The sequence below is a fragment of the Egretta garzetta genome, unplaced genomic scaffold (assembly GCF_000687185.1).
Source record: "Egretta garzetta isolate BGI_Z169 unplaced genomic scaffold, ASM68718v1 scaffold1063, whole genome shotgun sequence".
NCBI classification, from domain to species: domain Eukaryota; kingdom Metazoa; phylum Chordata; class Aves; order Pelecaniformes; family Ardeidae; genus Egretta; species Egretta garzetta.
Window position 1 is genome coordinate 17,899 of NW_009259103.1, and position 11,106 is coordinate 29,004.

Genomic DNA, 11,106 nt, shown 5'->3' on the forward strand with positions numbered 1-11,106 from the left:
GGGGGACACAGGCCTGTGCCCTGACCCGGGGGTGCTGGGCCAGGCTTCTGCTCCACACAACGGCCGATCCACCCGGTGACCTTGAGCGGGTCCCCTGCCAAACTTTGCACGTGTTTACTGCCTCAAAAGGACATCGAAAATTTTTTTTTTATTATTTTTTATTTTTTTTTCGGTCTGGCCCAACATAAACGCCGGTGGCTTTTACCTCTAAGGCTAACCCTTCTGCTTCTTGCGCCAGCTGCCCGCCTCCTGCGTCCAGGAGGTGAGGGGAAGGCTGTGGGGGTGTTGGGAAGCGCTGGCCTCGGTCTCTGCCTCATCGTTTCCAGCCAGCCACTGGCGGAGGAACTGCAGATCGTCGGGGAGGCTGGGTTTATATCCGCTCCCATCCTGGGGTAAATTTAAGGACTTCAACGGTAAAGGCTTTGAAAACAGAGCTGCCTGCTTAGACCAGGTTCGGCGTAACGTGGCACAGATAAAAGGCTTCAAATCTGAGAGGCCTGTAGCGGAGCTGTTTGATCTCGTGCTTTCCCACTTGAGGGGATCTCCACAGGCAACCGCGGATAGAGGTTGGGGCTTGGCAAGGCGGCTTCTGGATGGTTCCCAGGCCGTCGCGCGAAGGCATTAGTATGCCGAGCAGGAGACATCCTTGGCCAGGGATACACAAAGCCCCTGTCTTTAGTTGCCAAAGAATCATATTTAGATACAGCTGCGGCAAAAAAAAAAAACGGTTCGGAGAACGGATTGATGGGGCTGCATTAAAAAGGAGATAAATCGGGGCAGGGGGTTGCATGCGGAGTTGCGGTCTGTGTTTAGGAGGCTGAAGCTGAATCCTGTAGGTCATACCACAAACGAGCGAGCGAGCAGAAGCAGGTACGGTCTGCTCGGTAATCCTCTGCTTTAATTTCGAGGCGGAAATCCAAGAAATGCTTTTCTATTCGTGGTGAGAAGTCACCCTCTGTACAGATCTATTGAAGCGTAGTTTTGGCGCAGCAGACTGTTGGCGTGTTGAAGTACAGCGTGGCTCCGTGACCTGGGAGGGAAGCTGGTGTGTACTTGTATTTCATTTTGGAGGGCAGGTCAGTTCTCTTGAGATTTTGCAATTACTTTTGTATCGATCTCCCAAAAATTACTTGAGAGATCCATCAGAGAGTCACTGAAACTGGATGCAACGGGATCACTCCTCCCAAAAATTACTTGAGAGATCGAGAGTCACTGAAACTGGATGCAACGGGATCACTGCTCTGAGCAAGGCTCCAGATTTAATTTCGGGAAGAATAAATGCCCCGGGTAAAACTCTCGTCTTGGCAGATCAAGAATTGTGGCCGTGGCGCTGAAATCAAAGCACCCCTGGTGATGCCAGGACGCCTTCCCTCCTCACCTCCCCTCAGGAGGAACTCCTGGCTTTGATTGCTTGTGGGCCCTGGGATTAAGGTGACGTTGTCTTTTGAATTTAGATCCTGAGTGAAAATAGCGATTAGTAAGAGTCCAGAGGAAGTAAGAGTTATTTCCTCAAGGAGGTTATGGCTAAAATTCTAAAACTAAAGCACTATGGCACAGAAAGCGAAATAAAACCCAAGGATACTTTAAAAATCATTATTATTAATTTGCTTTCCTTATTGCAGCAGTGAGGATTTTTCTTAGCGGGTACACCTCACCTTTCACGGGGGGAGCTCTGTTACACACGGTTCAGTTTTAGGGCGGCAGAGGAATTTGGAGTACGGCCTAAAACCTCAGGGTCCACCTGGGAATTGCTTTGGCTAGGCTTTATTTTATTTTTTAATAAAATATTAAGCTAGTGGGTCTCCTAACAAGAACAAAATAACGCTTTCATGGGTGCTGTGTGCAGATAATTCCTGTGTAGGAAGCTTTACACTGCTTAATTATGCCTGTATTAGTGAACCAGTAATACTGTAATTATAATTAAAGCGATACAACTTTTGTTTAGACAAGCCATGCTGTTTGTTGTGCATTATCTGTCAAGTCAATTGGCTCTAACGGTGAAGCGTAGTTTTCTTTGTAGTAGGTAAAAGAGGGTTTCCTGCACCTTCCACGCTGGACCTGGGTGCCCTTGGGTTTTTAACTTCGCTGTCTGTCAGGAGGAGCTGTGGCAGCCTGTAACGCTGTTGCTGATGTTGAGCAAATGTTTTATTGGCAGATAGGCAATGAGATGGTCTGTTAATAGCACCCCCTTAACCCCTACCCCCCCATAATTTCATAATCATAGAATCACAGAATGGTTTGGGTGGGAAGGGACCCCCAGAGGTCACCCAGCCCAACCCCCCTGCAGGAGCAGGGACACCTTGAACCACATCAGGTTGCTCACAGCCCCGGCCAACCTGGCCTGGAATGGTCCCAGGGATGGGGCTTCCATCCCCTCTCTGGGCAACCCCTGCCAGGGTTTCACCACCCTCATGGTAAAGAATTTCTTCCTTAGATCCAGTCTAAATTGACCTTGGTTTAGTTTAAAGCCATCCCCCCTTGTCCTGTCCCAGCTGGCCCTGCTAAAAAGCTTGTCCCCCCCTTCCCTCTGGGCCCCCTTGAAGCCCTGACCGGCCGCACTCAGCTCTGCCCGCAGCCTTCTCTTCTCCAGGCTGAACACCCCCAACTCTCCCAGCCTGGCCTCCTAGCAGAGGGGCTCCAGCCCTCGCAGCATTTTAGTAGCCCCTCGGATCATTTTAGTAGCCCTCCTCTGGCCCCGCTCCAACAGTTCCTTATCCTTCTTGTACTCCTAGTTTCTAATCTTGCAATCCTAATTTCTAATCTGTGCCAGAGGTAAATAATTGCCAGTTGTTTTGTTACCACGTTTCTGACCAAATGGCTCTTGACTGTTTGAGCTCTCTGCAATTTGGAGGCATTTATGCCGTGGCCTTCCTGCGTTACAGTGATAACGTCAAACAGCCCCCAGATTGGTGTATGGTGTTGACTGCATCTCGCCTTAAATTCGAATGCTCGCTCGGTCTTGATTCGAAGTGAATCTCTTTTCAGATCGCTGCGTTTGGCACGCTTGTCCCCGTGTCTGCGTTTGCAAGTGGAGCGACTCGGTATTGCTCTGCTCTCCAGCAACGCAGCTCGTGCCTGCTTACAGACTTCAAATACCCATTTGCCAGAGCCTGGAACATAACCCGTGATACAGCTGCAGCCAAGCCCTTTCTAATAATTTAGCAATCTGTTCTTCCTGAAGCCTTTTTTTGAAATGGAAGGAAAGTCCCTGTGGCCAGGGAAATAATCCATTTCGTCTTGGGTTGTTTCTTTGAGGTGCTCGTCTCTTTTTGCTTGTATATGCCTGGCCCTGCAAGGGTCAATCGTGCACTGAGTGAGAGCAAATTATAGCCGAAATGGAGATGGGTGCAGCTACCGAGTCTTGTCCTGGGGAAGCTCCAGGACAGATGTGGGATGAGATGCAGCAATAGTGCATCAGGGGCAGGAGCCAGGCCCGGGAAGGGTCTGCCGGAGGTGGCTGATCTGGGACCTCCCCTCCTTGTCCCTCGGTTCCTGGTGCTCTGAGGGTTCCTGCTGCTGCCGGGGTTGGGAGGATGGCAGGTTTGTGAGTGTTATCAGACCAGAAGCGGTGATGTGGTGTTGGAAGGGAGGAGGAACTTTGCTCGCCTTAGCTGAAAAGCGCAGGTAGGCACCACTCAGCTGAGAGATCCCTGCGCTGTGATTTTTAACCCTTTCTTTCCAGCGTCTTGGTCATCAACATGGAGACTCTATGTGGCTGTTTGCATTTGCCTGGTTCTCCCATTGTTGCTCTTCTTTTCATGGCCTTCTCTTCCCCCTTCCCGGGCTCGCGTCACCCTCCAGCTTTAGGAGATGAAATGCTGAGAAAAACGTGTCTAATTTGTGCGGGGAATCTGGGAACACAATCAGACACTTGTCACTTCCTTCTTTGTACAGAGCCTGGCACTGAAAAGTGACATCCTGACATGTAGGAGCATCACAAATCCGGAATGGCTGGGGAGAAGCTGCTTTGGTTGACAATCCATATTCCTGCCTGTTCGTTAAAAGGTAGTGCTTGCTGCTGGAGTGGTGCTCTTCCTCTGCGGATCTCAAACTGCTTTGCAAAGTCCGGCAAGCTTTGCTTTGCAGAATAGTCTGGACCATAGTGAGAACTGCCGTGTGTGAGTTTAACAAATACTTAACGGTGACATCAGAAGGTGCTGCCATCAGCCACGTGATACGGCCCTGCTTCCTGAGGTCACAGTCCCACCGCTCTGCCAGCAGAAGGATTTATGCAAGGGCTCTCTGTGTATCTCAGGAAAACCAGCAAAGTTAGGTGACGTGGGCTGCTTTAGCGAACTTGGGTGCTTCGTCATCTACTGAAAGCGCCTCTCTTTTCAGATGCCAGCACTTCCAGTCTAGCCAGTCAAGACAGGAGGGCTGAGCCTCCATCTCCTCTGTACTTTTGAGGTAGATCTGGGGCGTACCACCTCTCCTACCCCGCTCCCGGGAGCCATGGAGGACAAACGCAACATCCCCATCATTGAGTGGGAGCACCTGGACAAAAGGAAATTCTACGTGTTTGGGATTTGCATGACTATGATGATTCGGGTGAGCGTTTACCCTTTCACACTCATCCGGACACGGTTGCAGGTTCAGAAGGGCAAGAGCCTATACAACGGGACTTTTGATGCTTTTGTGAAAATCCTGCGGACAGAAGGGACGGCTGGGCTCTACCGTGGCTTTTTGGTCAACACTTTCACCCTGATCTCTGGACAGTGCTATGTAACAACGTATGAGCTCACTCGAAAGTACGTGTCACGGTACAACAACAACAATGCTGTGAAGTCTTTGGTGGCCGGTGGCTCAGCCTCCTTGGTGGCCCAGAGCATCACGGTGCCCATCGATGTCATCTCCCAGCACCTCATGATGCAGAGGAAGGGGGAAAGCATGGGCAGGTTTAAGGTGCAGAACCAAGGTGGCAAGCGGATGTTGGTCTTTGGCCAAACCAAGGACATCATTGTACAGATTTTCAAGGCCGACGGCTTTAGAGGCTTCTACAGGGGCTACGTGGCCTCGCTGCTCACCTATATTCCCAACAGTGCGGTCTGGTGGCCCTTCTACCACTTCTATGCCGGTAAGTGAAAGGAGACTTTGAATGTGTCTGATCCCAGGAGACCTAGAAGCCCCTCAGATTGACTCTGAAACTGTGGACCCAGCCTGATTTGCTTTGTCTCTTTGATTTGGGGTGGGAGCAGAACCAGTCTTGAAACAAATAGCTGTTTTTAAACGAATTCTGATGGGTGGCAGTTTAACAGAGCAGCGTTGTTTTAAATGCAGAATGGGGGTCTGAGTGCTAGAGGACTTTAGGTGGCTCTAGGCAAGAGGAACTTGATGCGTCTACTTTAATTTTCTCTTCTGCTAATCCCAAATAATGCATACTTTCAGGAAGGCTGTTTGGCATCGGGCAGGGTTTTGAAGCCGCTGTGTAAGTGTAGTTCGTCTTTCAGTTCACATGGACTCGGGAGTCTCATACACAGCAAAAAGGCTTCTAGAGCCACAAATCTCGTAGCAAAACCAAACAACAGGCAGAGGCAAAGGCCAAATCTTCTGTGGTTTTGTGTCTTAGGATCGTGTTTCAGTTTCCGTAGCTTTAAAACTGGCAGCAAGCCTTATCACATAAAACTACACTTAATATTTTCTCTCTCCCTAGCTCAGCTCTGGTAATCCTCAAGGTGTTCCCAGATACTAAAGATACTGGCCAGCTAGGATTGACTTCCCCCCCGTCCCCGATAATCCTTTAGATTTCTGTCATGCAGCTTTGCATGTGGTTTTTAGACTAATATGTACCTAATAGCAATCTGCCTAAAAGTGATGGCAATGAGAGGCTTAGATTTCACTGTACTAGGCCTAAAAACTGTCTTGGAAATGACCTGCTTTTAAAAATACAGGTGCCTTGAATCTCTAGTTTTCAGAGTGGATGCGTTCTGGTAGCAGTGGGGGAGCATTGGTTACGCCTCAGTGCTGCGTTTAAATGGCAACAGCAGCTTGGGACGTTGGTCCAGTCTGAACTTTTGGGGAGCACTCCCTTCGCTCTCAGTGTCAACAGGTTTTTTTAATACCAAAATCCACAGTGTTAATTGTAAGACTTTCACACCAAAAAGGTTCAAAAGGTCTGAGAACAAGCAGGTTGATGCGGAGAGAACGGAGCTTGCCTCTTTTCAGGTGCTTTGCCCTCCGTCCTAGTCTTCTGCAGTGGAAATCAAGGTGATGCTAAGCGTAAGCCCCAACTGTCAGTACATCTCTCCTTCGGCTGCCTTTTCTAGTCTGCTGGCCCTGGATAGCACGCCGGTCTCAGCCGGCAGCAGCAGGGGTCACTGAACCTTCCTCAGGGCTCAAAGTACGCTGCTGGCAGTGATTCAGATCAGCGATTCGTGCCAGATAGACACAACCACCATCCAAAGAAACTGGGACTTTTGGACTGTCTTCTGTACAACTTTAACCAATAAAAGTGTGGGAGATTCACATTCCATCTGCCAGGTAGTAGGAGCAGAGTGAGGAAATCCCTGGGATGAGCAGTACGTAGCGCTTTTCTCCTTACAGATCCCGCGGCGGGTTACCACACAGATATCTCTGGGACAACGTGCTCGGTGGTAGCGACAGCTTTCTGGATCTGCCCACGAATCTCTGCAGACAACTTCTGATAGCGTTGTCTAAAGGTTCCCCCCTGACTTTTAAAGGGGGGTGTGAATGTTTCCGTGCTCTGTTTTGGGGACATACAAGCTTAGTTTGCCCTGTTTGCCCAACAGGTCTGAGAACGTGGGTTTGAGATGATCAGAGGCTGTATGATGGAGCGCTGAGCCGCCGGGGTGTTTACGGGCTTGCTCCCTGTGCTTTGCTGACTTTCTGGTTGATGTAGAAAGCACCACTTAGGCAAGCTGTGGGAGGAGGTGACAGGTTATAAATCAGGGATTCTGCCCACTGCAAATCAGTCTAAATTAGCAGGTGGAGTTGAGGAACTGATAAGCAGGCACTGATCTGAAACTTTCTCTCTCTCCCGTTCCCAGAACAGCTTTCTAGCTTGACTCCTAAAGACTGTCCCCACCTCCTCCTGCAAGCTATATCGGGGCCACTCGCAGCTGCCACAGCTTCCACGCTCACCAACCCCATGGATGTCATCAGGGCTCGGGTTCAGGTAAGAGCTCAGCCTGCTTGGCATGTCTGTCTGCAACAGCAGCGTGACGCAGGGGTGGGGTTCAGCCTCAGCTCTTTGATCTCTGTGGCTTCAGGTAAACGTCTCCCCTTCTCTCTCTCTTTCTGTAGGTTGTTTCATCCTAGATATCGCGCTGCTTAATTTGCACTCGGCATTAATAGGGAGGCAGCTCGGGTAGCAAGGCTGGCTTCGCTTACCTGGACTGCTCAAATGAGGTTCCCCAGCAGATGTGGCATCCTTCAGAAAGGGCGAGGTGCTTCTAGCGGTGTCAGTTTTAGTGAGACTCGAGCTGTCGTGTTGATCCAGCCCCTTCTAGGTGGGGGCAGATGGGAGGAAGGAGGAGACAGGTCTTAAGAATCCCGCTTACTGCTGCCTCTTTAGGACTTGCTTTTATTTTTCCCCCCTGCTCAGGGAATTCTGGAGGTTGTTGGACTGGCTGATCTGTAGTCTCTAGAGTCTTCAGTTGGAGCAGAACCCAGAGCAGCTCAGCGTGAAGTCTGGCAGCTCTGTGAATATTTGTTCTGGCTTTGCAGGTGGAAGGCAAGAGCTCCATCATCCTCACCTTCAGACAGCTCATGGCAGAGGAAGGTCCCTGGGGCCTGACCAAAGGCCTCTCTGCCCGCATCATCTCAGCCACTCCCTCCACCATCGTCATCGTGGTGGGGTATGAAACTCTGAAGAAGCTGAGCCTCCGCCCGGAGCTGGTGGATTCGAGACACTGGTAGAGGCAGCTGGTGGAAGAAAAACCTTCTTTTGAACCCTCTGGATCTGGACCATCACGGTTGAAAGCTCGGGAGGAGAGGCAGCTGCTGTTTCCTTTGTCTCTCACTGGTTTCACAGTACAAGGCAGAAGCAAGAGCAACTGCAAGTCACCTCTTTAGATTTGGTTGTAACGCAGTGCTCTGCTGTTCCTGCTTCAAACCATCAAAACGTGACCTTTGGCAATGCTGTTTGCCTGTGACAGTTCATTCAGGAGCAGCCAGGTGTGCGAAACCATCCTGGCAAGTTCTTAAATCACTTTTTTTTTTTTTTTTTTTAAATTAAAGACTTACTGGCTGAAGCAAAAAGCCAGTTTATTCTTTAAATTATTTTAATCTTTGCCAAACTTCCGAGGAGGGGAGTCTAACAGACTGCAGCAGAGCCCTCTGGTGGGTTGGGTGCTGATTGCAGTTGTACTGTGGGAAGCTGGAAGAATAGACAAGTAAATTTCTCCAGTCACCCACATTTATTTTGAGAAAATCTGAGACAAGAGTAACCTGGAACCACTGCAGACCTTATTTACTGCGTTTTGAATAGATCTGTACATACCTTTTTTGTATGTTCTTGGAAAATGTTTCCTATCTCTCATCCTACAAACAGCAAGCTGGCTGATAGGCAAGTTAGGAGTTGAGTTGGCTGTTTGTAATTAGCTGATGGCAATTTTGACACCTAACCTATGTTTTTAATCCGTTGCTATTTAATTTTTTTTTTATTTTAGGGAAGCTTATTCTGATTTGGGGGGGGGAACTGAGTGGTTGTTCTGTGGCCTTGTTCATTGTGAGTGTCCATGCTGCATGTTCAGGGTGGCTGCTGCCGCTTTCCCACCTTTAGTTTAAGCACAAACAAATGCAGAGTTTGGAAGTGTCAGATTGCTGTGCTGCCGGCAGCCGAGATGAGAACTGAATGTGATTGAGCTACACCTGGATGTGAGGTGGGGAAGGAAAAAAAAAAAGCTTGTACTGGCTTTTGATCCAGTTCAAACCTGACTGGCATGTTCATATTGAATAAGAAGTAATGGTTCGCTAACACTTTGTAAGTTTAAATCCTGCTTATCCTGTTTGGGAAGGGCAAGGACGATTCTTTGCACACTCTTGCTGGATCAAAATCTTAAGCTATGGTCTGTGTTTTTTACCAGATGAAAACTTGCAATCGAGTGATGAAGCAAGAGGCTGCTCTTTGGGGAGGAGGAATGAAGGGATTGTTTGACTTCACTCTGCTGGTCTCAGTACTTGAGATTTGCCTCCCAATGCCAGCCCGCGCATGGTGCTCATCCCAGTTAGCTGTATGTCTGAGAGGCGAGAGATACACCTCCAACTACCAAGTCCCAGTAACAAATCCCAGTTAGCTGTGTGTCCGAGAGGCGAGAGATACACCTCCAACTACCAAATCCCAGTAAGAAATCCCAGTTAGCTGTGTGTCTGAGGGGCAAGGATACACCTCCAGTAACAAATCCCAGTTAGCTGTGTGTCTGAGAGGCGAGGATACACCTCCCGTAACAAATCCCAGTAACAAATCCCAGTAACAAATCCCAGTAACAAATCCCAGTAACAAATCCCAGTAACAAATCCCAGTAACAAATCCCAGTAACAAATCCCAGTAACAAATCCCAGTAACAAATCCCAGTAACAAATCCCAGTAACAAATCCCAGTAACAAATCCCAGTAACAAATCCCAGTAACAAATCCCAGTAACAAATCCCAGTAACAAATCCCAGTAACAAATCCCAGTAACAAATCCCAGTAACAAATCCCAGTAACAAATCCCAGTAACAAATCCCAGTAACAAATCCCAGTAACAAATCCCAGTAACAAATCCCAGTAACAAATCCCAGTAACAAATCCCAGTAACAAATCCCAGTTAGCTGTGTGTCTGAGAGGCGAGGATACACCTCCCGTAACAAATCCCAGTAAGAAATCCCAGTTAGCTGTGTGTCTGAGGGGCAAGGATACACCTCCCGTAACAAATCCCAGTTAGCTGTGTGTCCAAGAGGCGAGAAATACACCTCCAACTACCAAATCCCAGTAAGAAATCCCAGTTAGCTGTGTGTCTGAGGGGTGAGGATACACCTCCAGTAGCAAATCCCAGTAACAAATCCCAGTTAGCTGTGTGTCTGAGGGGCGAGGATACACCTCCAGTAACAAATCCCAGTAGCGTTGTTCCTGCCCAACTGTGGCAGCTGCCTTTTCACCTGGGACTTGCTAAGCTTGGCTCTTGCCTTCATCCCCACGTCTGTGCGTCAGCCCACGCAGAGCCTGGCTGGTGCTCTGGTCTCTGCTGGAGGTGGAACCAGTACAGACGCTGCTGAAATCGGGGAGAGACCTTTATGTCTAAGGGCAAATCTCAGTTATAAGCCCAGCTCTCGTTAACGGGGTTGCAGCTGAATCATCCAAGCCCTTTTCATCCCACCTGGGTTTTCGGCAGCGTTCAGTGAGGTGATGTACGCCCCGGCGGCGCCTTCTGCCCCGTTTGGTTCAAATCAGCTCTTCCCATAGGAGCGGGTTCCGCTCTAAAGGGTGGCCCAGCGACGTCACACGATTGCGAGAAGTGTCCCGAGCGCACGGTAGCCCCGTTCTCCCACCAAGACGGCAGTAATACCGATATTAAAAGAAACAACACTAATCAGCCGCGGCTGGTTGTTAGTTCTCGGTGTGTGTCGGGGAAGCGGCAGGCAGCACGAATGTCGGGAGACGCTCTCAAGCTTAACGTTCCTCTCTTAACCAGCAAAGTTCCTGACAACCAATAAATGTCGGAGACCGTCAGTTTGCCACCTGCCTTTAAACGCGCGCTCGCCTGTTTCTGTCACTTCACGACCACGCTTTTCTTGGCTTTAATGCTTTGCCTCCTGAGAGAGACCCGGCCCGCGGAATCTGCCTGAAAAACCGATGCCGGCGACTGCAGACAAAAGCTGGGAAAAAACAGGCTGAAGGAGGAGGAGGAGCACCTGAAACCAGCTGAAAAACCCAGATCCTCCTTCGCGAGCTGTGGTTAGTTCTGGTTCACTCTTAGAATCACAGAATGGTTTGGGTGGGAAGGGACCCCCAGAGGTCACCCAGCCCAACCCCCCTGCAGGAGCAGGGACACCTTGAACCACATCAGGTTGCTCACAGCCCCAGCCAACCTGGCCTGGAATGGTCCCAGGGATGGGGCCTCCACCCCCTCTCGGGGCAACCCCTGCCAGGGTTTCACCACCCTCACTG

General features: G+C 49.6%; 1 protein-coding gene and 1 long non-coding RNA gene across 7 annotated transcripts; one reads left to right on the forward strand and one right to left on the reverse strand.

The window, feature by feature from the left end:
• The first annotated feature begins 1,185 nt into the window (after positions 1-1,185).
• Positions 1,186-9,420, forward strand: SLC25A44 (solute carrier family 25 member 44). Of its 6 annotated transcripts, none has more exons than XM_035890828.1 (5): positions 1,186-1,431; positions 3,895-4,005; positions 4,339-5,074; positions 7,005-7,132; positions 7,684-8,145. In XM_035890828.1, exons 3-5 carry the CDS (start codon positions 4,453-4,455, stop codon positions 7,873-7,875), a joined length of 942 nt encoding a protein of 313 aa, XP_035746721.1. In that variant the 5' UTR covers positions 1,186-1,431; positions 3,895-4,005; positions 4,339-4,452; the 3' UTR covers positions 7,876-8,145. The 6 variants fall into 6 exon arrangements, 4 of the variants coding, with proteins under 4 accessions (XP_035746721.1, XP_035746722.1, XP_009633565.1 ...); XR_004841509.1 differs by lacking the exon at positions 1,186-1,431 and adding an exon at positions 9,045-9,420 and having other exon boundaries at positions 2,658-4,005; positions 7,684-8,351; XR_004841510.1 differs by lacking the exon at positions 1,186-1,431 and adding an exon at positions 9,045-9,420 and having other exon boundaries at positions 2,658-4,005; positions 7,684-8,133.
• On the reverse strand, positions 8,169-9,732 carry LOC118451922. The gene is made up of 2 exons (XR_004841511.1): positions 9,397-9,732; positions 8,169-9,217 (listed from the first exon to the last, which is right to left on the reverse strand). It is a non-coding gene; the product is annotated as an uncharacterized LOC118451922 (long non-coding RNA).
• Positions 9,733-11,106: the final 1,374 nt, after the last annotated feature.

Coding starts and splice junctions, on each gene's coding strand:
- SLC25A44 (XM_035890828.1), top strand. CDS start 4,453: ATGGAGGACAAACGCAACATCCCCATCATTGAGTGGGAGCACCTGGAC. Junction 5,075..7,004: donor CTTCTACCACTTCTATGCCG/GTAAGTGAAAGG, acceptor TCCCGTTCCCAG/AACAGCTTTCTAGCTTGACT. Junction 7,133..7,683: donor TCATCAGGGCTCGGGTTCAG/GTAAGAGCTCAG, acceptor CTGGCTTTGCAG/GTGGAAGGCAAGAGCTCCAT.